At 40.2% G+C, this 27,195-nt stretch overlaps 1 protein-coding gene across 6 annotated transcripts in view; it reads left to right on the plus strand.

Annotated features, from left to right (window-relative positions):
* The window catches only part of ANO4 (anoctamin 4), a 190,320-nt gene that overhangs the window by 39,631 nt on the left and 123,494 nt on the right, over positions 1–27,195 (plus strand). For 5 of the 6 annotated variants that reach the window (XM_049792352.1, XM_049792354.1, XM_049792356.1 and 2 more), the window contains exon 2: positions 21,585–21,791. In XM_049792352.1, the coding sequence (XP_049648309.1) occupies positions 21,722–21,791 (70 nt within the window). In that variant the 5' untranslated portion in view covers positions 21,585–21,721. Of the gene's footprint in view, positions 1–1,462; positions 1,545–21,584; positions 21,792–27,195 lie in introns of those variants that run through there. The other variant, XM_049792353.1, reaches the window with a different exon arrangement.

The following is a 27,195-nucleotide window of genomic DNA, read 5'->3' on the forward strand; positions in this document are numbered from 1 at the left end:
TCACCTCTAGATCCTGGCTGGTGTTTGCAGCAGATCAAAGTCAACAGTGCTTATGACCTCTGTCAAATATACTGAGGAACCTCATCACCTTCGTTATGATGGGACTTCTCAATGCCACAGGAAGCGGTAATTTTGCCCCAGGGTAAATGAGGTTTTGTGTCCTTGACACGTACTAAATGGGAATTATTCCTACTAAAAAGGAATTTATATTCAGTGCTTTGGTCCATGGGTTTAGGCCTGTGAAGGGTTTCTGCCAGAGGGCTTCCTCCCTGAAACTAGACGACTGACTATTTCAGTAGGAGTGATTGCATTACAGGCAGGCCAGTTACTTTTTCAATGACTCCGCTGCGGTTAACACAATCAAATGTTTCAGGAAACTTGGGGCTGCATTAGAGGGGAAAGAAAGACTTATTGCTTGAGCTCTAAGCATCCAGCACTTCGGGGGCACCACGTTGCCATCATCTCCCAAAACTGCGCTCAGACCTTGGCTTACCCTGCGCTTCTGCCGTGCAGCGTGGAGGATGTCCCTCATGTCTGCTTCCAGACTCTGAATGGCAGTGTCTGCTCTTTCATGGATATCCTAGGGGCCATACATTTGTGCAGCAGTCACAGATTGCTTTTGTGGCATATTAATAGCACTTGGCCACAATTCTTCCGTCTAATGGTGCCACTTAGAAGTGCTGCTTGAGATTACATTGCAGTGGCTCCCCCATCCAGCTGGAACTGAATGGGTCGTATTGATCTAATAGCAAAGCTGGAAATTTAGCAGCTGAATTGCTGGCAGCTTCTTTGGGTAGTGCAGGATACTGAGTCATTTGCTACATTCACACAGCAGCTCGCTCTCATCTATGGGGTATGGTCTGAATTGGGAAGAGTGAGATTGACCAGTCACACTGACCAGTGCTAATGGGAAAGGCACTGGGGGAAGAGAAGAAGCTGTATTTTTCTTCTCCCTTTGCGGGTAAATTCATTCCTCTTTTGTCATGTCAATGTTCTGTTCGTTTCAGCCTGATGTCCTTGTTCTGTGCTATGAGCACTCCTCATTTGATTCAGTCCAGGGTGGCTCAGCTGGCCTTCCAATCTGGAAGCATTTCTTTATCTTTAGATCTGTGTCTCTGCAGTGCCTTCCTGTAAGCTGGAAACATCCACAAAAGTTTTGTCGCTAATTAAATGAGTCCTTTGTGTCCATTACCTATAGCATGGAATTTCCAAGTTTATAATGAAAGTATCTATTCCTCATACTGAGTCATTCCCTCTTTTTGAGAGGAGGGTAAAACAATCCAGTATCTCTTTTTATTCCCATTCTGTGCAAGATCAAAAATTGCCTAGAATTTTTACCATGTGTCCAAATGTTTTGGACACTGTACTCAGCAGTTGTCTTCATTTGCTTCTTACCTTCATTTCCAGGTGGGAAAACTCCTGGGAAGACCTCAGATGTGTTTTAAGGAGGGAAGGGAGATCACAACACAATTCTGAGCTGGAGTACGTCTGCCTGCAGTGGCCCAGGGATCTCTCTGGCTGGTTCCCCAGCCACCTGCCCCCAGGTGCTGTTCTCTGCTCCTTTATGTGCTGGGATCCCTTGAATCGCCTTTTTTTTTTTTTCTTTTTTTTCCCCCTGGTGGGTGGAGCTGGTTGTAACATGTTGATGAAATCATGAGAGAAACATCACCAGCTTGAGCAAGGGTGCTGAAGGAGAAGGTTCAGCTAAACCCACAACATTTTCTTTAGCTTTATTTGGTTCATTTAGCCTTGTCTTAGCTGAAAAACACACTTCCAACTCTAGGCAACATTTATGGGTTCCTGCTCTTTCACAGTGTCAAGAATTAGCCAGTTGTGCTCTCCTTGCCAGCCAGCATCCTTCACAGTTTGTTCCTGTATTGCCTGCTTCTCCTGAATGCTGACACTACCCTAGTGAAGGACCAAAAGGGCAAAGCTTAGTTTTCATCTACTTTCAAAAGCAGATAGATACCAGATACTTAACTGCTTTTATAATCTTCAAATATTCCCTCTATGTGTCTTTGCCTGTTCAAAGACAGCAGTGCCAGTTAAGTTCTAAATGAAAACTTTCTGGGCATTATTACTTATAAAAGCCAGTACAAATTAAAAATAGAGGATAATTACACAGAATGTGTTCATTCATTTTCAATATACTTATTCTATTGCATGCCAAAGCTTAAAGAGGTCAGCACTGGTCTTACCCTTTCAATGCACAACAGGTTCACAGCGCTGCTTGAGGGACTGTGAAAAAGCTTCCACTTTTTCTTCTGGCTGTTTTTAGTGTTAGCTCCAAGACATGTGGGAGTCCCAGGCCAACAGATGAAGCCTGATCTCTCTCTCTCTCTTTCACTTTCCTTCACTGCCAGCTAATGAAGCTTGCTGGACCACCATAACACTTCCAAATGCTTTGTCTGCAAGTTGTGGTTTTGAATTTGTGCATCATCTGATGCCCATTGCAGACACGCTGTTGCCTTTCAAATAAAGTGGCTGTAATGGGCTTTGCAGGTCTTTTATTGACCGGTATTTGGACTAGTTCCTACCTTGCTTATATCCCAAAGCAATTCCCAAACACTCTACTTATGGAGAAAGCAGTGTTCTGCACCTTGCTGAAGCTGAGTAAATGAGAAGCAAGTCATAGCCTAAGGGAAATAGTAGTCAAGGGAAAGGAAACAGAGAGAGAGAAAAGGAAAGAAAAAAGGTACAAAGCACATGAATGATGCTTCACTACTGTTCTTAGCTGGCTTAGCTTATTCCTGAACAGCGAATTAGTCTCAGCTTTCAAGACATGTCATGGAGTGATTTAGCTCTGGTCATTCTCAGCCACTGAGAATGGTTATAGAGGAATATTAGCAATGCATTATGCTCCTCGCCATCTCACCTCAGTCTCTTCCAGTGATATATGGTGCTTTTTAGGTCTGCTATGAACATTCGTATCTTTAAATGAAGATAAATCAAGAACACAGAAGTTGGTCTTTGGTCATGAGTAACGAAGCTGAGTAGTGCCTGGAGTCCTTTATCCCCCTTTTGGCATTTCTTTCACAGTTCCACAAGTTCTGAGCCCAGCAAGGGTACTGTGCGTGTCTGGAGTTTAAAAGCATACGACGGTAGCAGCAGGGGGTTGCTGATGATCTCTCTGAAAAGCTCTTTTGGGGCTTCCTGGGACAAATACAATCTTCATCAAGAAGAAAACGGAGCAATGTGCTTTTTCTGACAAGCAACTTAGGAGAAGGTGCCCTTTCTTGCAATTTGAAGGAGTTAATATTTCAAATTCCTGCCTGGTTTTCACAGATCTCAACCTTTTTGTTTCTGAAGCTTTGTTGAATTTAGAAGTCTTGCGCTTGTTAAATCTGTAGTTTTGCTTCTGTTGTGTGAATGTGCGCTCCTGAAATGACCATTTGGCAACATGTTTGTGTATTGTTATTTTTTTTTCACTGAGCTGAAAGCTGAGTATGTGATTTCAGGGCTAGGAGCAAAATCTCTTTGATGAAAATCGCAGTGGGAAGATAGCACTAGGGATGGGGTTGTCCTTGTTATGTCCAATCTCTGCCCCGCTACCTCTCCCAGGACTGACGCTGGTAAATGCTGGGTTTTCTTAACAGCCTTAAACAACCCTGAAGACTCCTTATTTCAAAAAAAGTAGAGGAACACTGGAAACTTTCAATCTCTGTGGAGATTTAGGAAGTCCTAAGGTTGGGTTTCTGGAGTGTGGTTTGTCTCCATAGTTTTTAAAAAGACTCTTATTCAAGACTGAATATGGACAATAGTTTCAATTGCATTTACTTTCTCTATAAAAACTAGTGTGTAAAAGAATGAACTTACCTGTTAATGACATAAATAACAACCTTGAACTGCTTGTACTAGTTTAGCTGTTTGCACATTGGAGTCCAGTTTTCTCCTTGCTCAGCAAATGGCTTTTTCATCGCTTAAACTCTGTGTGCTGCAAAATACAGTTCTCTGGGTCTTTTTGTACATTGAAACAAAACTGGACTTTCTTTAGGGAGCAGGGAGTTGCTGATAGGTGTGATCCTTCCCTGTGAGAGGAGGCAAAAAGACCTGGGAGCAACTTAGTTGCTTAGGAGCAGCATTGCTGCTCTGAGGGCTGGGGAATGAGATGATGACTATTTCTTACGCAACTTTCATTGCATTCGTACCTGTAACTCTGATGCCATACAGATAACTGTTTTTCCCCTAGAAGTCCTAATAGGTAAATACAAAGCATATGTTAGTAAAGTTACTAAACTTTACGGTAATGACAGAACAGCAATAGTAATTTTTTGTGTGTTCTGCCATTTTTTTAAAATGTGATTTCTTTAATTGTCATCATGACCGTGTCTGTTTAACTTAAAATAATTTGGTATAACTTAAACTGATGTGGTAGTAGATCAAGTAAAGAGCTTTTCCTGAGTAGTCATTCAAGGTAAAATGAGTGACACCCAGACAGTGCACCACAGGACTCTCAGCATGTTTTTCCTTCTCTCTGTTTAAACTGTAAAGCTTTAAGGTCAAGCAGGTCTCCGAAACAAATTTGATTGATTGTATTAAAATCAACTCTGTCTATGTCAGACATTTTAATTGTGCTTGTACAGATACTTCTGTCTAGAGAGATAAAATATTAAACACATAATGAATAATGCAGCTGTCTCACAGTACTGTGATCTTTATATGAATAAGGAAGTCATAAATTGCCTGGGTATTGAACTGGCACAACACTTGCTATTATTTCTGCAGTGACAGCTTATGCAGTGACAAGTTGTATGATGTAATGTTGAACATTGTATGTTTTTTAGAGAAGAAATGGTACTTTTCCATCTCTCACTGCAGGAACAGAGCTGTGCATTTGTCTGCTCCCTGGCAGCTAACACAGTTGTGTGGAAAGCCGAGGTTTGATGTAGCTCTGCGCAGCATTGTGCAGAGGAGAAGTCAATAGATGGAGGCATCTATGTGAAATTGCATCTTAAGCCATGGAAAGAAAACTGAAGATGCCTTAGGTAAAGAGCTGTTCTTTGACCTTTGGCTTCTAGACTCTTCGGGGATGCAGTTCTCTTCTCTCTCTTGCCACTTGATGACACTATCTCAGCTGACTCTGCCGGTTTTTCTGCTGATCTCCAGCTACCCCTACCAGTCTCTCCGTACCTTTCCTCCCTCCTTTCACTAGTATAACCTGGCCTGCTGGCTGCAGTCTGACGGCTGGAAGATGTTGCTTTTGTCCCTTGATTCTTTCTCCCACAGATGTATTTTTTTTTCGTTTTTACTTAAAAATAGGTATTTTTCTGAAAATGTCTCTGTTGCTGAAGTTTCAGTTACACTGAGGCTATGTCCTTTAATCTTCAAGATTAAGGTGGGCTTTTCATTCCCATTTGCCTTGCTGAGGACTGGGCCCTAGTACGGAGCATTTCTTCTTTAAAGAAAAAACTTTAAAAGGGGAGAATTTCACTTTTAAAATTAATCACCATGGCAACCTTTACAGTGAATTTCCAAACATAGAAAGTTGCCTTTAAGAAGCATGCTCGTCTAAGAGAAAGGTGAGTTTTTTTACAGCTTCTAACAACGTTCCCAAAGAATATAAGGTTTTAGAAGAATCAGTTAGAGGGACTTTTATATGCAGAAAGGAAAAGTTATATGATCCCGTTGATGGGTTTTTTTAAGGATGCTGCATGCTAACTAATCTCATCGTAATGCTGGCTTAAAATAGACTTGGAGAACTAGATAGACCCTGGCGGTAATACTTGTGATAAGATATCACTAGATACCATCTAGGTGAATTTATAGTTAACAATTTGCCAATGTTTCTCTCATACTTAAAACATTATTTTTCTTTTTCCTGGTTCTGGGCTGCCTTTTCAAGCATATTCAGAATCTTATTGGGAAATACTTTTTTAAAATCAATAAAGAAAGCGAGGTAACAGAATAGAGGGGGGAAAAAACAAGTCACTCGTGCATTAAAAGAAGAAAATCCCTCACGCATTACAGTTCAGTGAAATGTAACTTTAGCACTCATCTCTTTTCCTCTGATTTCTCACAGTACTCTGCTGGATTATTTTATATCCTATTATCTGTGTGTATTAGATCCAAGCAACACGGAATTTCTTTTCCCATTGGAAATTCCCCAGTGAAATTATTGTGTATCAGATGAAATCTTGCCATTTTCCCTGAAATGAGAACTCCAGTGTTTCATTCTGAAATGGCCAAAATAAGAGCATTTTAGAATGAAACTTTCTATGTCCAAAGGAGGTGTGACACTGGGAGAAGGAGCTTACACACAACCTCAGTCTCTGTGCAGATTTCAGAGGGTGATAGGGAGGCTGATGGGCTGGCAAGAGAAAGCTGCTTTTAATCAAATTGCAAAAATACCGTGGAAAACATTCTGCTAAAAAAATGCCAGTTGGCTCTACCGAGGTTGAATATAATGATTCAAAAGTGTACTGGGGGGGAGGGAGTGTTCCTGCACTGCACATAGGGGCCAGGAGGGCAGGACTTTCCTTTTCTCCTCTCATGCCATCTATGATCATAATTGCAAGGTCTTGAGCTGCCCACGGGTGCCCATGTCTGGAGCAGGCACGGTGGGCTGCGGCCGTGAGCTCACCGCCTGGTTATATTTAGCTGTACGGCCACAGTTCATTTGTATTTCACTGGTCTTGTCTCCAGCTTGCAGAAAGCAAGCTGGTTCTGCTGGAATTAGGGCTGGGTGATGCTGTCAGCACTCCAGAGGTATTTCTCTGTGCGGTGTGTATCTGGAAGAAACAAATTATAAAGCAACTCTAAGCAGGGGAAAGTTTTGGAAAGACTTTTTAAAATTTATTTTATTAATGTAACGAGTCATTTAAAGGTGACAGCCTTAAGTTCAATACCTCAGTAGTTCAATTAAAAGTAAATGCAGTTAAAAATAAGCTCAATTACTGAATTATTCATGTTATGTAACATCTTTAGAAAAGTTTAACTTTTAGGGCAAAGTTAGCAGTAAAGTTAGTAACAGTTATCTGAACTATGTGGGTTTTTTGAGATGTCTCTGTCATCATGCAGTGATATTATAATTTCATGTGAAATGTGGGTAAGTAAAAGATTGCTTTTTGTGCTTTTGTAATGGAGGGTAGGATCAGGGTGATCTGAAGGGCTTTTTTTCTCATGTGTACAGGGTCCTGTCTAGAAATTTATTTTAAATTCCAAAGTCAGCTGAAAACTTGACAAGGTGGTTGGTCAGCAAGCAGCTCAGCAAGCAGTACCTTTACAATATACCACTGAGGCATGGGATTGTGTCTGCAAGAAAGCTGATAGCAGGTCATGCCGAGTTATTGCAAGTTGAACAAGAATCTTTCAAAAAAGAAGCGACTGTTGTGAATTACCATGACTGAATTTCTGAAAAATTGGCTGAAGGATTGACCTTATGCAAGTTGTCAGATGTTTTCTTTCCCCAATGTTTCTGATAGATGAAATTATAGCTAGGTCAAAATATTTCTCATACCATCTATCAGCATGTAGCAAAACCTAGTCTTTTTACTGAGAAATTTGGATTTGGGTTTTGCAGCTGTCAAAGGTGCATCTTTATTGTCATGCTTTTACAGAGAATACACATTAATTTCTATAGAAAGGGTGAACAGTAGACTTTACACATCATAAATAACAATTGTAGTTTTAAAATTAAGGAGAAGAGATGAGCTGTGGCATAGTACAATAAGAGAGGAAGAAAAGAACTTTGTTTTGTACATTTATAGTCTCTTGCACTTGTATAAATCAGAAAGAAAGCAGTCAGGGAATTATCACTTTGCATGAATTAAGGACATTTATGGTCTTTGTATTCACTGAATGTGAATTTAGCATCAGGGAGAATAATGACTGAATTCTAAATTGCGGGTATTCACAGAGATTGGATTAAAGTAACTTCTTTGAGATTTATTTTTTTTTTAATTGAAGATAATATATAAAACATTTTCACAGAGTCATAGAATGGTTTGTGTTGGAAGAGGCCTTAAAGATCATCTAGTTCCAACCCCTCTACTCTGGGCAGGGACACCTTCCACTAGACCAGGTTGCTCAAAGCCCCATCCAGCCTGGCCTTGAACACTGCCAGGGATGGGGCAGCCACAGCCTGTCTGGGCAACCTGGTCCAGTGCCTCTCCACACGTATTGTAAAGAATTTCTTATGTCTAATCTAAATCTACCCTCTTTCAGTTTAAAATCATTACCCCTTGTCCTACCACTACACTCCCTGATAAAGAGTCCCTCCCATCTTTCCTGTAGGGCCCCTTTAGGTACTGGAAGGCTGCTGTAAGGTCTCCCCGGAGCCTTCTCTTCTTTAGGCTGAGCAAATCTCAACTCTGTCAGCCTATCCTCACAGGAGAGGTGCTCCAGCCCCCTGATCACCTTCGTGGCCCTCCTCTGGACCTGCTCCAATAGGTCCATGTCTTTCTTATGTTGGGGTCCCCGGAGCTGAAGGCAGTCCTGCAGGTGGGGTCTCACAAGAGTGGAGTAGAGGGGGAGAATCATCTCCCTCAACCTGCTGGTCACGCTTCTTTTGACCATATACCATTAAATAGTAACTATGAAAAAGCCATTATGGAACTGATGAGAGTATCAAGTATCTCGAGCACATTCAGACAGCAATTTTTAGGACTTATGAATTCTTAGAAATCATATTTGAATTTGGTCTAATATTTATATTCTGATCTATTTACTTATAAAATTAATTGTTAACTGGAAAAGCTGAGAAGAAAGATAAAGAAAGGCTCAATATTATCGGTGATGAAATTTTCTTTATCTTGATTGGTTTAGATTTACTTCTTAAAAGTCCAGTTGGGGACACATAATTGAAAAATGCATTATGAGAGGAATAAGTTTGAAGCTGCAAAGGCAGGGGCAAAACCAAAACCCAGCGGTTTATGAAAAAGGGAGAGAGTGTAACAATCATTTCCTTGTCATGGCTTGATCACTGAAGTAGGTATTGTCAGTAGCCATAAAATGAAGACCATGCCTGATTTTCAACAAGGAGAGATGTCACATAAGGAGACTGAAAACGTCATAAGCATTATCAGGAATTGAGAGGAAATACTCTCTAACAGATTATATTCTTATCTGAAGTTCATTTTCTCCCAAACCTTCATCCACTCCAATTCTAACTCATCTTCTTCTTTCACTCCTAGGCACATAATATACTTTATTGATTGAGGCATTAAAATCATCTTTGGAAGTCTATTTCCAGATTGCTGTTCATGCAATTGTAATTATTACTGCTGTGATCCATTAATAGCCTTTCGTAAGCAGGCTCATATTGCTTTGTAAATAAAGAAAAATGTTTCTGGTTAGTGGTTAACTCCTTATAGAAATTTAGCAAGAACATTATCTCTAAACCTAGCCTTTCCAGCATTTAGGCTTGCCTTCATAAAGGATTAGAAGGAAGAGATGAGTCCAGTGGGACGCATGATTTTCAGTGCCATTTTGATTCGGAGGCTTAGCTCCAATGTGAAGAGGCACAAGTTGCTCTTTTTTTTTTCAGGGAGTATAAAAGCTTTATGTAGTTATGTCTAACCAGGCATTCACCCAGGGAAGGAATGAGATAGGTAACTGGGTTGGTTATTTTTATGTTGTTGGGGTTTTTTTTGTTTGGTTTTGTTTTTTAAACAAAAAAGGATTTTGCTTTCAGAAGGCTTCAATGTTATTTTTTGTTTGTTTGTTTGTTTCTTTTTTTCATTGACAAGGCTGCCCATCAGTATTTTTAGGTTTAAGTGCTCTGCTAATGGACTTTACTATTCTCTTTCTTTCTCAATACACTGCTGCTCCTGTATTTGAGTTTTCTCTTTGTGGATGGTAAACCATCACAGGAGCTGAGTACACAACCATCTTTAGTTGTTCAGATGTGTGCTCAAAGGCAGTACCAGTTAATGACATGTTAAGATTTCTTCAGAATCACTACTAACAAGTTTCAGGATTTTATAGGTAGTTTTGGTGATGAAATTTCAGTTTAGGAATTGTTTGAGAAGATTGCGTTCTACACATCTGTTGAACTGCATGTTCTTGACTCTGGACAAAATGATATCTGTGAAGAGAAACAGTCTCTCTTCCTTAACTGTCTGGTTGTTTTGAATCCTTAAATCTCCTGTGATATTCAGAACAAATTCAGCATCATTCTCAGACTGGAATGTTCTTACAAATACAACTTTCAATATATTTGCAATACTTACAAATACAATTTACAAATATTTGCAATATTTGTTACATATGTGTTATGATTTAAAAATTTTTTTCTTACTTTCTGTTTATGGTTTTGAGAATAAATGAACAGTAACAGGATGCTGAGTGTCAGAGTCATGAGTGAAGAAAGGAAAAGTTTTATGAAAGAGTATTTGTGAACGTCCTTTCACTGAGAAGATGTCAGCCACAGGAGCTAAATTTAGGCACATATTTCTTTTTATAGGTTCTTTCTATAATCAAGCTGGGTTAGGTGGATTCAGAAAATTTGTATCTTTTCTGTGTCTCCTCTTAACCTTTAGGAACATCCAACCAACATCCAGAGTTTTAAGTAGAGCATAAAACATAGCTTAAAGTCTGTCTTGCACACTTCACGTGTTTTTCTCAATTGCTAATGTATCAGAATTCTTTACACATGAAAGAATGGTGGGCCTTGCCCTTGCACAAGGCTGTTTTTCTGGAAATGAGTTGGAGCATGGACTGCCTTCTACAAAAACGAATCTGTATGTTATAGACCTCCCATCCTACAATGTAGTTACAACATTTTTAGAGTCTCCTACCATTTCTTCTGATTCTGCTATAAAGCCTAAGAAAATAAAATGGTATTGATCAGTAGAGCACTTCTTTCCACCTCTATGTACTGATCTGCCAAATTCAGGCAATCCTTATGTGTTTATTGTTGGTTTTCAGAGTTTGTTGGTCTTCCATCAGAAATACAATTTAGCTCAGAAGTGAAACAGGCAAGACCTGTGCTTTGTTAATCCAGATCAGCATAAGTTGAGAGCAATCATTTGGATCCTTAAGAGGAACGTATGTACGAACACGGCAGGTTTACATATTCTTTTCAATAGCATCTTGTTATTGTTAATTGCCTGGACTCTTGCCAGAAAGATGAGGTGGCAGATGAACACAGATTTTCACTGGCATCTGCTGCACACTGCAGCTGCCATCCCCTCTGGGGATCGCCCTCACTTTATGACCATTTAGAAAGCTTGGCACCCTAGGCTTTATTACAACCAAAAGCATCACTTGCCAAGAGAGAGTGTGCTGGAAATTAACGATGCGCAAAAGAAAGACGAGTAGTACACGTGCCTCAAAATTTCTGATACAACTGGCCCTCGTTAACATGTCTTTTCCATAGAAGAGGCAGACGCCAGGTTTCGGTGTTTCACCAGGCGAGGCTGCGGAGGCTGGCGCTTCTTCCTTGCGGAGCGATGCTCGTCCAGGCTCCGCTAGAGCGAACCACAGCGTGTCCTTCCAGCCCCTTCCCCCGGATGGGGTGGGAGCCTCCTGGGCCTCCCTCCAGCTGGGATTCAGTGTCAGACCCTGGGCCTGCGATCTGCTGGGACCCGGGACGTCCCCGTGGGTCCCGGGTTGTAGGAACAGCCTGCGTGTCCGCAATGGACAGTCATTTTGGAGGGCAAAAACCCTCTTAAGGCATTGGCCTTGACCCAGCGCATGTGACCTGTTTAGTCAGACACGCATCTGTCCAGATGCATGTTTACTTTTAAAAGTATTTTATTCAAGTAATATGCTCTGCTGCAGTACAGGATGTAAGGTGATTTTTTCCCATTTGGGGGCAGGCGGAGAAGGAGTAACTTTTGTTGTCTTAGCCCATGTCCCTGAAGACGTTGACTACACAGGCCCTAATTAAAATTATCATCAGAGTAAAAGCCAACTGATGGTTAATAAAACTATCTGCGGGCAGAGAGCGTTTTGACGCCAAGCCTGTAAAAGACCCAGTAGCTGGGGCACGTGCTGTGCGAAGGCAGGAGCGTGTGTTCGACCCGCAGCTCGCAGGTTCCCCGGAGAGAGCAGCCGGGGCTGGCCCGGCACTGGAGCAGTGAGAGTACCGATGGTGAGCCAGTCCCCTGACACGGGACGCAAAAAAAGTTAAATTAAGCCTCGTTGCTGTGCTGAAAATCATTACCGTCTGCGCCGTGGAGGCAGACACATTCAGACGTATCCTGAGCTATCTTTTTTTCCCATCTGTGAAGTCTCCTGGGTTTTTTCCTGTTTCACAGATGACGTCTCAGATTGATTGCACTGTTCTGCATTGTAGAGAATATCTGATTAAATGAGATAAAATGAGACTTGTGGTATTTGAAATGTAGCAGTTGACATTCAGGCAGCACATTAAGATGTTAAAAAAAAAAAAAAAAAGAGAATTCTCTGCTTTTAAATCTACCTACACTCAAAATATATCTTAGTGCTTCGCTTCATTCTTCGGCCAGTAAAAAGCATCTGGGACTTGACTCAGTGCTTTGTTTTATGGGACATTGCGGTTTCCCCTGATGTTTGTACTACATATCACTGGTGTGTGTGCAGTTACCTTTTACTGTAGACTGTATGAGCAAAAGGCTCAAAATTAGTGCAGACAGGTTTAATGAGAATGCTCTTGATTTTGGAAATCAGAGTAATAGCTAGTTGTTGAGAAAGAAAACAGTTTTGAATGCAGTGCTTAACGCAAGTGAAAGTAAGTTTCGAATCATCTTGGTGTTCTGAGTCTATTTTTGGCCAGTAAATGCTGTGCGTATATAGTAAAATGAGTAAGTTGAGAGTTACTGCATAGTTTCCAAATCAGTAAGTGCCACTTGAGAAGATAAATCCAATCTTCCAATTTTTTTTAAGAAGTAGATTTTGCCTCAAAGAAAGAAGTGTTGACATTATGTTATTTATTGTGACAGAAACTGAGACATGAATCTGTTGGGTTTTTGTATGAACCTACATTCATTCTAGTGCAAGTCTGTTCCACTTGCTTATAGAGACAGTGAGTGAAAAGCCAGAATATCCAATCCACATAAATTCTAATAGTCTTGCAATCTTTTTTTCCCCCTTTGAATGTCTTTTGAGCACTTTTTGAAGTCACTTTTCAACATAATGCTTAAAATATTTCTATCGGAATTCACTTATGGACAGTTGAAATATTTCACCTTTGTTGGACTTCTTGTTTTCACTGTATTTCATTTTATTATTTTGATGTGTTTTGCTTTCTGGTTTCTCATGTTTTGAATTATTTCTTACTATTTGTATATTACAGTAACATTAATTGATGTTTGGTATTGTAGATGGTGTTTCAGTAATTGAAATGATAGTTGGTTTTTGGCTTACTCAGAGGCAACTGGTATTCTAATTGATAATTTGTATTCTATTTGGTATGTTAGATTACATTTTTCAAAGTGTCAGGTCATTACAAAATAAAAAGACAAGATATTCTCATCCAGATAAGGTCAGATTTATTTTCTAAACAAAATTTTTGACAGCAACTTGACTTCTTGACCTTGGGACAATTTCTTTTCTTAACAAATTGACAATTTTTTGATAGAGAAACATTCTACTGAAAATGTTTATCAGCCTCAGTTTTTTATTTCCATTGTGTCTGTCAGATTTCAGGACAAGGTTTTCTTTCTTACTAGTATTTTCATACTGGGTCAAACAAAGGAACTTTTTTTTAATCCATTCCCCCCTCCCCCGCCCCCAATTGCTCTTCAGAATGCCTGTGGTTCTAACGCTATTAAAAGTCCAGTTGTAACAATAAAGTAAATCAAAGTAGATACTAAAACAAACAAAAAGAGAATAGTAATAAACACAATAACAAAAATGCAGGCAACCCCAGTAAGAATTCAGTCAGCTGGGATGGTGACAACACTGATTGCAGCTTGCTGGGCGAGCTGAAGGGGGTCATATTTTACACACAATTGTTAGGTGCTTATCCCAGTAACCTGATAAATATTGCAGCATATATGCACCATACCGTGTTTTCTTTTTTGTAGAGAGGAACTAAATAATGAATTGTTAGGCAGAAGTAAAAATGCAAGACTTTAAAAATCAATCAAATTAGGCATTGTGGGGGAAAAGTTCCATTTATTCTCCTGGGCTCATATGACTTGCATAGGCCACACCTTGCGTCCAGCACCACGGTCCTGCAACATGCCCACCACAATCAATGGTAGGTCAACAGCAACCAAAAAGACCTTTATATTTGCTTAGTTAAGCTTTTCTCTTCATTCATGCCTAAGGAAGACAAGTGGTTTTTCAGATTGTCGTGTAGACCACTAAAGCAGGACTCTCTCCGTGACATTTCATGGCTTCAGGTTGTTACCTTGCATCTCTGTGAGCGCTACGGGAGTGTTTCAGTCATGCTAGGTAATCACTGTTGAATGCTAGCCTGTTGTAATTTAATAAACCACCTTCGGGGCTATAAAAACAAGCCGTTGATGGTAGGCCTAAGGTAAACATGATCTTTTTATTCATTAGGACTTTGACAGACTTAAATTAACACTGGCTCGATGCAGTTATACCACAGGTAATGTAGCCACTTTCATAGAGGAGAATAAGCTGTTCTGGCCTAAAGCCCATTTGCAAGTGTAAACCTATGTTCCTCTGGAGTCTGCAGCTCTTTAACTGTTTGGTTCTAAATCGGTGCAGATAAAGCTGCATAAACCCAGTGTGTGTACACAAGCCCCTTCTTCATGGAGTCCTCGTTCTAGTTCAGACATGCCTCTGATCGCAGTTCAGAACGCAGATCCTACCACCACCAGTGACTGGCAGGCATGGGAGGATGCTACCCTCCTCCCGTTGGAGGGTAACTAGGAAAAAAAAAACCCAAAACCAAACAAAGACAAGTAATACACCTTTGTGAAGATTTGTTTTGCTGATACAAAAGGGCTGTACAGTGATGCTTTTGCAGAAGTGATAAACAGGAGACCTAGAAAGCAACTGAAGTGGAAAAAGATGCAACATACAAATGAGAGAAAGAATGTGGTGTTGTTTCCTGCAGCCTTTGCTTGACATAAGGACATCAAGCAGGTGGGTTAGGAGGGTGATTCACTGGAAAATTGCCTGAAGAGCTGGCAAATGCGACAGGGAGGCAGAGCCTGTCTACAAGTATCTTGGGGCAAATGAAATTACAAGGGAAAGAACAAAACCAGAAACATCATTGTGTCACTGTGTAAATTCTTATTGAAAGCACAGCCTGAACATCATGGGCATTTCTGGTGCTACTTCTTGAATCTTTCTTAATGTGCATTTCAAGTCTTCATTTCTTGAAAAAGAAAAGGAACAGAGGAGGAGTGACCAGGGATGACTGGAGGTATACAAGAGCTTATTGGTGAGAAGCAGCAGTATAAACCAGGTCTCCTTAGATTGGGAATAGAAATAATAAAGAGGGGATATGATAGAGCTCTGTAGTATCATGAGTAGAATAGAGAAGTAAAGGGAAGTGGTCATTCTTGATCTCTTTCAATACAAAACTTTGGCATAACATGTTTCAAAGAAAAAGAGCTATTCCTTTACAGGCTGTATATTTAAGCTCTGTGGTTTCTTGCCATGGAAAATTACGTATGCTAAAAAATCATGTAAATTCAGAAGCCAGCTGAAAAAAATTTTGAAAGAAAATGGAAAAAAATTAACATTTAGGGAACAGTTTCTGAAACTACTATGGGTCTTGAAAATCCTGTCATCTCTCCAGTGTTTGAAAGGGGGGGGGGAGGACTGTGCAAAGCCTCAGAAAACTGAACACGTGTAAATTGTCAAGATGCACAGCATTAGTCTTTCTCTCCAGCCAGCCCAGTTCCAGGGAAGTTCTGTAACTAGTAGCTTTTCTGTTTGCTTATTTAAAGGTTTGCAGTTGTGGGGTTTTTTTACATCTGATGTAGTCAGAAGTGTTTCAACATTTTCCAAGCTATACTTGAAGCATAATCTGGGCTTAGATATGATTTCATGAATAATTTGTTACCAATGGCAAGGGACTTGATGCTGTGTTAGAAATGTGATATTTAAACTTCTGAAAAATGATTTAATTTAATGTGGGAATCCTAATGCTGTTGTAACATTTTCTCCCCAAGGTGTAGAGAAAGATAGCCATGCTTTTCTGGATGTATTTGTTATCTAAGTAGGGCACAGAGAGGGGAAAAAAAAGGAACTGCCTGTAGACTGTGCTTTCAGGCATGTGTACAGAGGGCAGCAGGTGAATTTTTCTCTCGTGCTCATTCATTTCCACTTGGGATTCAGAGCAAGCAGAAGGAGTCCATCATGGCATCAAGCATAGCTGTTTCTCTGCTGAGTCTCAGATGAAACTGGGTTTGCACGAGAAACCTTTTATGCTGCTTGCCATTTCTGAGCTCCCCCTTATCAAGGCTAGCTTCAAAAGGTGACAAAGCCGAAGCTGTCTGCAGAGCATCATTGACTTTAATGGGAAATGTGGCAATTTGCACAAGGTGCAGAAAGGGTGCTTAGCTTTTTAAGGTGGACAAATTAGCTCACTTTCTCCTTTCATGGGTGTAAAAGTTGAAAGGAACTAAATATGTAATTTGCCCATTTATATACTGCACCTTAAAGGCTCATTTTCTGCTCTCTGCCCACGCTTCCAAAGTGCTTCCTTATGACCTTGCTTATCTGTGCCTTGATGACTGCAGGCTTTCCAGAGCTGCTTTACTTCTTGTGGCCCTATATGACACTGCAGCTGAGATTTTCTTCCTCACTTCTTGCTGTGTGGTCCTCTGCACTTGCTCTGCTCTGGAAAGGGCTTTGAAGAAAGTGTCTACCTCAGTCTGCTCCTATGGCCTCCACATGGGGCTGAAACAGAATAAAAGACCCACATAAAAGAGAGAAATAACTGGAGTAATTTGTCTCCAGCATGAGCACTGACACTCCGATGATACCAAACTGAAAGGTCTTATTGCACCTGCCAGCAGCAGTTTGTTATCCCAGAGAAGGTCTACAAAGCGGGTCGGGGCACTTGCGGCTAATTAAGCACTGTTAGCTAATGGATTGTTTATACAGCTTTGTAACTCTGCATTGCATTACTGTTGCTTATTCATGTTCGTACTATCTCTGGCTAGAGACAGACACATCAGGAAAGAGCTTATAAATATCTGCTTGTACCCCAAAGCGGTACAGGGTAGAAGAGAACTGGGGCTGACCCAAACCTGACAGTCGCTACAGGGCAATGCCTCCCCAGGTGGAGATGTGTCTCAGTCCTGACACAGAATAATTTGGATACTGTGCCTTGCTGACACCAGTTCTGGGCCGAGAGCCATCTCCACCAGTACCAGAGCCGCTGCGCTATGCTCAGTGGAATAGCACAGGCGTGCTGGATGAGGTCCGCTGGGTGCAGGTGTTGCTCCATGCGGAGGTGTGTGGTGCACAACACTTGCTAGCCAGGGCTAAGATGTGACCAAAGCAGTTGCCCCAGCAGATGCCTCGGCAGAGTGACTTCTGAGTAGCGTAGGAAGTGGTCGTTCATCACTCTGGCATCTGACAAGTCAACAAAACAAATATCACCATCACATAAAACTTTGCAGGCAGGCACACTGTAGTGTGTTCTACTTCTAGTAATTTCTTCCTCCTTTTTCTTCTTTATGTTTGATTTTATTGCTTCCTGACTTGAAAGTACTTTAATACTCCACTTTTAATGTTCTCATATGCAGGTTTTATCTGGAACATTATAAATTCTTTAGTGTCATAAGCATACTACCGCTTTATAAGAGGCAAAATATGCTCAATCTAAGAGAAATGTTGCTTTGGAAAAAATTATAATGAAAAGACATAGCTGGGAGCAATAAAAGTTAGCTAGAAGCAGGATAGAGGCTGCTCTTCCCTGCTGGCAAACCGCAGAGCTGGGATGTGTTGGTAGGAAGGGAGTGAAGGTGTTTCTCCTACATGAACCTGCAAGCTCAAACAGATGCATCAGAGAAGAACAAAAGGGCAACAAGAAGAGCAGCTCCTCATGGAGACAAGAAGCTTGTATAAGGAAAAACAGATAGAAATAAAGGTAAGGAAGGGAAAGGCATCTGAAGATTTGAAAGTACAGGGAAGGATTTTTGCTGCATGCAGGAAAGGAAAAGAGCCGAGTGATACGTATAATATTTGAAGGCTCAAATCTCGTCCAGCTTCAAAACACTAAACTTCTAGTTCCCACTCTTAAATACTTGGCTTGCAGCCAGCCAGGTGCAGGGGACTGAGCCCTGTCCAGAAGCCAGTCCTCCAAAGTGAACAGTCGGCTGTGGCTACTGGCCAATATTTAAGTCTTTCACTTGCGTTTGCACTGCAGCCCTGGGTTGAAATAGTGCTCGTGATGCATTATCTTAAGCCAGAGGGAGAGGCAGGAGACGCTCCTGGGTTTTGTAGCACCTATACTGCTGTCAGAACATGCCAGTGTGCTTGTACCCAGGTATGGAGGCTGCCAAGTTCACTAAAAAATGACCATGCTGCAGGGCCAGGTACAGTCAGAGGCTATGGAGCCAGGCACGCGATGGTGCTGGGATTTTGGTGTCAGCAACTATATGGCCGAGCCCGGAGGTAGGAGAAAGACTCCACCAAACACCGTTAATTGAAGACCCGGTCTGCAGCGTACTGCTGGAGAACGTGTCTTTCTTTCTAGATGTCTTGTGTGGGTATTGTCACGCTGCAAAAAGCAATTGATGTCAACTTTAACATCTACTCTTCAGGAGATCTGTGCGGTGTTTTCTCACATCTCTGACCCACAAATCCCAGGATTCGTCAGCAGCGTGGGCTATTTGCAGGAAGAATAGGGAGAGTTTACTCTAGAGTCTGCTTAGCACCAATAGCTCACCAGGTTTTCATCTCCCATAAGCTACATGTGCTATTCGTAATAGCTTTTCTACTTCTGATTACCTCTCCCTTTGTCTCTGCTTTTCTGCATGTTATCTGGGGATGTATTTTCAACTGCTGATACCTCTTTTAAAAGGACTTTCACCCACATGAAAAAAAGGTAGCACCACAGCTTGCTGCAATATTATTGTATTATGTTTTTGCAGACTTCTAGTTTAACAAAAGAAATGTACAAAGAAAAGCAAGATCTGGTCTTTCTCTGGAAAAATCTGAAATGGTAATTAAATAAGGACACTTGCCTCTTGCATAATGGAGATTCACTCTCCTAGTCAAAAGAATGTCTTATGTGAGGAACACAATTGCAGTGGCAAGGAGAATGGGGTGAAGAATTCACAAATATATTGAATATATAGGTGACAAATCTTTGGTGTAATGGTAGGTTTTGAGCACTTTTAAGTTTTAAATATGTCCAAAGAATAATCTGTACAATTTCCAATAATGTAGGCACATGTATTTTGGTGTTATAATTTTATAGCACCTCTCTTTAGTGGAAGAAACAAAAGGTTGCATATAAACAGAATCAAATTGTTGATTGAACATGATTTTGGATGTGATCAATCTGCAAATTTTTCAGTTCTTAGGAACAATGATCTGGCTGCACTATGAAAGTGCTGGAAAAGAAGTATGGAAGTCTGAAAAAAGTGCTGCACAAATAGTTTAGGAAGCTGAGTCACAGCTGCGCAAGAGTTTATAGACTGTTTTCAGAACGCGAAGAAGCAATTTACTTGAACCTCAGAGAAATGTAGCAGTCAGTTTATGTTTGGAACCAGTTCCTAAAATAGATCACTCATTTCATCACCAAATGAAAGCACAGCCTTACTGAGATCCAGCTGGTAAGTGCTCATGCCAGGTTCCTGTTTAGCGTTGGTAGAATAACTTACTGACTCCATTGTAAGCTTCAGAGGGATGGTGGGTTTAAATAATATGACAACCAGTGGTGATGCTAAAAGGAAACAGTTGTGATTAATTTTTGTAATACCTTAGGGATAATTGCACAATATTTTGAGCATCACAAGGTTCTAGTGACTGCACAAGAAGTCAAGAGCCATTTTACATCTGGGGCTTAGCTTCTCACTGTTGGAAGGCCGTCACGGCTAAGCTATACGGCAAATGTTGTCAAAGAAATGTGTTGTCCAGGCATGCTCGTTGTCATTCTGCTCACATGGATGACTACGCTGCTTTCCCAGGATGAATCAACTGAATAAGGTGACTGGGATTTGCTGTCTGCGCGGCTGGAGTTAAACCACGACAGCGCTAAAGAAGATGCGATTTCAACAGTCTTTACAAACGGCTGGCAGTTACGTTGGCCCTGTTCCCTGGGAGGTGTGTGAGCAGTGGCTGCGGGAGAGTCCTCATCCCTTCACGCTTTCTGGCAGGAGCTCAGCTCCGGTGAAGTGCAGCAAAGTCAGCAGCTTCGATTCTGAAGGCACAGAGCCGTCTGAAAGCAGAGCCATTTGCACGGCCTTTCCTCCTGTGCGCGACCCCACTCTTCTCGCTATTTGCCTACAGAAGTGGCGACTCTCTTCTCCTTGGTAGTACATTACGGATCGAAGCGTATTAAGATTTCAGAGATTCAAAACCTCTTCTGTGACCTGGAGGTTCAGATACTTTTGACTTGCAGTGGATCTGGAAGAGCGGAGTCATTAAGGCTTTCTTGGATGTTTCAGTGAGGGATCCCTTTCACAAACATGAGCAATCTGATCAGTGATATCCAATGATTTTGAGTGACTGCAACTTACAATGTGCTTACGATATCCACATTTGCAGTTTTCAGGGTCTGCTTTTCCATCTGCTTCTCAGTTTGCCCATTTATATCTGGTTAGGGTTTTTCATTTGTTTTTTAAAACAAAGAGTGGTTGCTGATAAAAGCAGTAGGAGTCACAATTAAATTAAGCGTAAACCACTAGCATAGAATTATCATTCAGCTTTGTTGCCTGAAAGAGATTGTGTAAAGGTTTTCACCAAAGTATGCTGAGAGTAATTCAAATTGAGTTGGAGCAATTGCATCAACGTGAACATGAGGAAGTCAGAATCAGCATTTTTTTTACTGTAACACATAGGAAATTTCAACTTTGGTTTTCTCTTTGGAAAAGTAAAGCCTGTTTTTCATCACAATTTCTATTTAAAAATTGGCTATGCGACAAATTTGAGAGTGTTTGGTGTGAAAGACAATTTCCAGGGTTGTAGGTAATGTTTCACAGGACTGGTGAAAGTGGAATTGTTTTTTCAAGCTTAAGGTCATGTTATTGTTGCTTGTAGCCTTACTGTTTATCTCAGAATAGACTTTTTTTTTTTCCTTAAAAGCTAGTTACTACCTGACATGTAGCATCTTTTCCATGTGATAAGACTTCCTAACACTTGTGAATGCTCAGAAGAAAAGAAACTATCATTGCAAAGTTCTAGTCCATCAATCAGAAAACTGTCATTTAATAAAGTCTGTGGTAGTTACCTCATTAATATCATCCTGTGTAAGCTGTGTGCGTTTTTTAAAGGAATAGAAGATAATTCCTCCTGCAGGCCAGTAATGCAGTAAACCATGACTGTGTATTAATTTAAATATCTATTAGTGTGGCTGACTCTGATGTCTGCAGCACAGCAGCAAAAATGTTCACATTTTTCATTTTAATAGAAAATTCATGTTTTTATAGTTTTGTTTGTTTCTTCTTCTTCAAGAAGGCTGTTACAGCTCCATTTTAAACCATGGCAATTTTTATATTTTAGTTATTCCATGCTGGTCTCTTGTATCTAACGGTACTAATTCTTATTCCTGTCAGGTATAAGTTTATCTATTCATGGGGCTGAAAAGCGTGCGCCAATCTGTCAGAGGAGAACTGCAGCAAGCTACCCAGTGTCACAGCGTCCGCCTGTGGTTGGGCATCCTTCGCTCCCACAAGTCAGAAGGTCAATAAAAATGGAAGCCTCATCTTCTGGATCTAGTATTTCGGCAGTCACTGGTGGAAAAGCAAAAACCCATCAGCCAGGTAACAGATTTGCCTTGACGCCCTTTTCAGTTCCATTTCTTATGTGATATGCCATGATACTGTGAAGCTGGTATTAATAGCATCAGGTCATGCTTACGTGGAGATCAATCTATTGATTGTCAGAGCTATCGATTGATGTTTTGTCTATGTTTGCTGTGGTTTTGTCAGTTATAGGTTATAGGAAGTAACAATACTGGGGACAGCTGAAAGTGGGAAATAAAAATGTAAGTTTAATCTTAAAAAAACATACAACGTGGTGGTATCCAAAATGTTAATGCGCAGAGAGCTTTGGGCTATTGTTTTTTAATACTGCTCCCCTGATATGTGTTTAATTTTGATAAGCCCTGAGCTAATGGCAATGCTCTAGAGGCTACAGGCATCCCCCGTGGAACTCAGTAATTGACACTAAGGGTTTTGAACAAAGGCACAATCCAGGGCGTAGATCAAAGTCTTGCTGCTAGAATGCAAATAAAAACTTGAGATCTGAAGGAGATTTTACAACATACGTTAACTGGTTAACAAAACGAAACTTTTTAAAAGAAAGCCAGAATCTCCTGGGAACCATCAAATTCTAATTGACATCATGAGTTCATTCCTTGTTATGTTAATTGCCAGAGCTATTTTAGAAGTATCTTTTCTTGTAACAGGGGAGTACATTTGTGCTGGCCATGTTCAGTCATTCTGCGCAGTAAAAATTAAACTCCAAATTTCTTTCCTGAGTAGAGCAAATTAAGGCTGCCGATGAAGCCCGTTCTGTAGCTTCTGTATTGAAGGCTCTCGGTAATCTTCCAGTGTTGCTGCCCAGGAAAGGGCATGATGTGCCCTGTATGCAGCTACTTGGGTGTCCTGGGGCAGAATCTGGAGACAAACCTCAGCATCCTTCTATTACCTTGCAGATCTAGTAAATGCCTTAAATTTTGTAGAAGTTGAAAATTTAGATTACTTATTGTGGGTTGCTAGGCAGGTCTACTGCCATGAGTTTCATTCACCCATACTATTTAGTCACCATAATCTTTGTCAACATAGATTAATTAAGAATTTACAGTGACTCATAACCACATGCTTTGTTTATTTCAGTTCCTCTGTTCACTTGTTTGTTCGTCTATTTTTTCAGCTTCTATGTTTTTTTCTTTGAAGTACAGAAATTACTACTACAGAAATATTGTTGTCACTAAAGACACATAATAATGACTGCACCATGTTAAAAGATTGACAAAAAACCCAGCATCACACTTTGTGAAAAAAGTATCTTGAACTTGCACAATGGCAATGTTCATTTTGAGCTGCTACACATTCTGCACCTATGTGTTGATAGATATGGGCCTGTGTTTTAATACTAAATAACGTACAAGCAGTATATGCTGGCTTCTGATTGAGAAAAAGATCCCTTTTTAGGTAGACCCCAGAGGTTTCCTAAAATGGAGCTCATTAGTGAGCATCATTTGGATGATGATTCTCTGAGGAATTTAGCTTTTACTACAGTCATATGAGATTAGTTTTGTCTATCATATTCTGCTCTTTTAGACAATAACATCTATGACCTACAGAGAACATGCTTGGCAGCTTGGTTCAAAGAGGCATTTAGTATTATGAGCTTCACTGAAGTTAAGAGGAGTTAATGGTGCCCAGAGCCTTAAAGGCTGCAGATTTTTATAAATGTGTTGTATGACAGGAGTCTTCTCTTAACCAACTTACAGCGTCATTGTTTCATTTGGAATGAAATAATGTTTTTATGATTGGGGTCTGACTTTTTAATTCTATATAGGAACACTAAATTTGCCTATGTGTCCAGGTTAAATTACAACCATTTGAGCTGTATGCAAGTAGAGTCTAAGAAAGAATATGGTCGGGCAGCAATAGTAATAAATAACAGTCCTAAGAGAAAATTTTGATTTAAACCTAAAGCCATATGTTATTTATTTTTAGTCAGCCACAAATGAACAGCTGTAGCTTCATAAAAAATTAGCCTAATACACTAGCTGACCAATGGCAGTTTCTTATCTAAGGCTGTATGTTATAAATAGTTTGGGGTTTTAGAGAGAAAATGTTCTGACGTGTATTAATTACTCAGGTAATGGATCTTACACCACCATTTTCTAAGCTATCCTCCTGCTATTGCATACCGTAAATTCTTCAGGTTTTTGTTCAGTCTAATTTTAAATAGCTCATACATCTTGGGTTCTTCCTTCCGTTGGAGTTCTGTTATCACAAGCAAGTAGGTCTCACTGTTGGAATAGTATATGTTCTATTCAGCATGAAATTTCCTTTGTCCAGTTAACAAATACTCTGAACATGATGACAGTCTGGCATAATAGATTGTACAGAGAGGTATTCTGAGGACTTAAAATGGCATTTCTAACTCTTATCAATCAGAGAGGCTAGAACCATGGAAAGAAAAGATCCTTGATAAAATGACAGAGTTACGAATGAGTGTATTATTTCCCTCTAACAGCACACTGCTGTTGTTTTCTGCATACTGCTTTGTTTCCTTTGGCCACTTTTCTTCTTTCCAGAATGACACTTTTTATTATTTATCATGAATTCTTTTTAACTGGCAGCTGTTTCCTTTGACTGAAGTTTATACGTAGCTACATGTTAAGGAGGAGGAACTATAGATGTTGTTTGGTGTTACAGCACTGCTTTCCAGCTTGCTTCCCTGCCAGTTTTGTACCTGGTAAGGAGCCTGAGGTTGATGACTTCCACTATTAGTCTGGGTGTTAGAGTGGCTAACGAGCAATGAGCTGTCTGTAATGTGCTTTTTTTAAAAAAAAAAAATTGTCTTGTGCAAGCTTGCAAAGAAGTACTGCTCAGCTACAAGCAGAACTGCAGCTTCTGAGCTCTGATTTTAAGCAGATCAGAAGGTATAAAGTAATCAAAACAAAACACAGAGAAAAATGAAGAAATGAGTGGAAGAAAATGGCTATTAATGGGGAAGACTCCCAATACATCTGCAGGTGCACCTGTATGAGGAAAGTTCCTCTGAGAAAGGAGGAAAGCAAAGACAAGTAAAGCAATCAGATGGTAAATTTAGATGCAATGATATTAAAGTAAATATGCATTCCTTCCAGAATCATGGAGGGCGACAGTATTTTTAGTTTTGAGAAACCTTCAGTTACTGTCTCCCGGTTACGTGAGCGGTTGCGGTATAATGCAGCTCATGGGGTACTGGGCTACTGAAGTACAGGATTTGAAGCACTTAGGGCAAACATTTGGCTGGTGTAAATTCTTACAGCTCTCCTGAAGACAGGTTATGTTCGATGTGTCCGTGTTGCACACGGGAGGCTTGTTTTGAAAGCGGTGGTAACGAGCATTTAGGTTTTCTGTAAAAGCAGCAGAGCCAAGTACTGAACAAGCCTAAAGGAGGTTAAACTGTCACCCCAGTCCATTCCCTCAGTGTCGGGGTTAGGCGAATCTGGGGACCAAAAAAAAAAACAAAAAACAAAACATGCTTGCCTCACTTCCAGTGGTGTTGCACCTTTTCCTATGGAGTAAGCAGGACTTCAGTTTCTGTGGTTTTGCCTGCTCTTTCCATTGATGCTCTTTATTCCAAATCATGACAATGTTACCGTACTTGTTCCTATTGGTGATGAATTCCTTTATTCTCAGACTCTGCAGAACTTGTCAAACCTAGTTTCTCTAGGAGTCATTAAATTTGCTGGCTGTGGAAAAATTGCCTAATTTAATAAGTCTAAGCACCAGTAAAGTGAATTCTTTCATTGTGTGAAACTCTGGAATCTTCTTGGGTCTTCTCTACTTGCAACACTTGCTAACAGTTGTTACCCATTTTGTAATAACAGGGATTCAAAGGTTCCCCAGCAAGATTTTCTTTCTGTATGCTTCCTGCAAAGGCCTCTGGTTAAACCTTAATGCATTTTGTGGTTTATATAGAAATGTATATATAATAATGTAGATGCTAATTTACATCACTTGTACAAAGTAGATCTGCAGGCAATCCACACATCCAACACGAAGGGATGAAATAATTGAAATAATTTGAAATAATTTATTTCCAGAATTTAGTAAATATGTTATGTAAAGAGTCTTCACTCCAGGAAACACATAAAAATATTTTAGAAATTTCTGATTTCAATAGTTTACTGTTCAAAAAGACCTCCTTCAAAGCCAAAGAACGGTACATTTTGGAATGGAGATTCCTTACGATGTGAAATGATATAGGCATATCCATGATATTTGGAAGAACTTTATGTTCAATGGCAAGAAAACACCTACTGAAAGGGCTGGTTTCTGGCATGATGGTGGAAGTCTAGTGGGGTTGCTGGAATTCAGCGAGAATCTTTTTTTGGCAGTCTCTTGCCTTCTATGACAAATAGTACCAGATAGATTATATTATAAATGTTAAAGGAAGATGTGTTTGCCTTAAGCATGCTTTTCTTGACTTTTGGATCCTCTGGTTTTTATTGCTTATCAAACTGTAGCATTTTTATTGATGCCTGTAGTTATTGGGCATGAAACTAAGAAAGAAGAGCTAGTGGTGTCAGCCGACAGAACAACTGACTTAAGAGGCAAGGAAAAATGCATGGTTCTTGAAACTGTGGCAAGCAAAATTAAAGCAAAATAGGAAATGTATGTTTAATGAGCTTAGTCACAACTTAATGAACTTTGAATCATCAAGGAAGCTAGAACGGAGTCCTTAAAAAATGATAATTCACTGTGCAAAAGATATTCTTTTCTCATCACAAAATGTGCACATGCTTGTCAGCGTTCACATTTGGTTCTGAATGGTCTTTAGAAGATCTGTGTTAGTTAGATGTGATTTGTTGGTTAAATCACATTCTATTTTCTTTGTTGACTGGCAGGGCGAGTGCCATGCACCTCTCAGACTAAAAGAATAAACTGCTGCAAATAATTCTGCCAGAAAGCTCTGTCATGCAAATAATTGTTGGCAGCAAACAGAGGCATGGTATGGGAATGGCTGATGTAAACTCACCTGAAAATTTGAATTCACAGACAGTAGTACTGTTATCTTACTCGTCTAACATTATTAGGGGAGCAGGCTTTTTCAATATGTTGCCTTCTGGGTGTATATAGAACTTCCTCTCATGTGGAATGAAGCATGGAAAAAGCCAGCAGATTTCAGAAAAGTTTAATATTCCCCTCATTAAGCTAATTTTCATACTACAAAAAAATATGTTTATAAGAATTGTCCCTATGCAGAAGGGACATTAATGTCAAAGAAACCAGCCTGCATACTTAACTTCTCTGTATCTACAGCTTGTGTTCAATACAATGCAAGTTCAATACACCCGACAAAATTTCTTCCATGTCTGTACCTCAAAGCGGGAGCTGGAAATACATCCCTGCTGAACACAGAGACAGTTCATTCTCCTCACTATTGGTGCTCTGGAGCCTCTGCAAAGCTCCTAATGAGAACAGTTTGCCTCAA

The sequence above is a fragment of the Accipiter gentilis genome, chromosome 34 (assembly GCF_929443795.1).
Source record: "Accipiter gentilis chromosome 34, bAccGen1.1, whole genome shotgun sequence".
Classification (NCBI taxonomy): Eukaryota; Metazoa; Chordata; class Aves; order Accipitriformes; family Accipitridae; genus Astur; species Astur gentilis.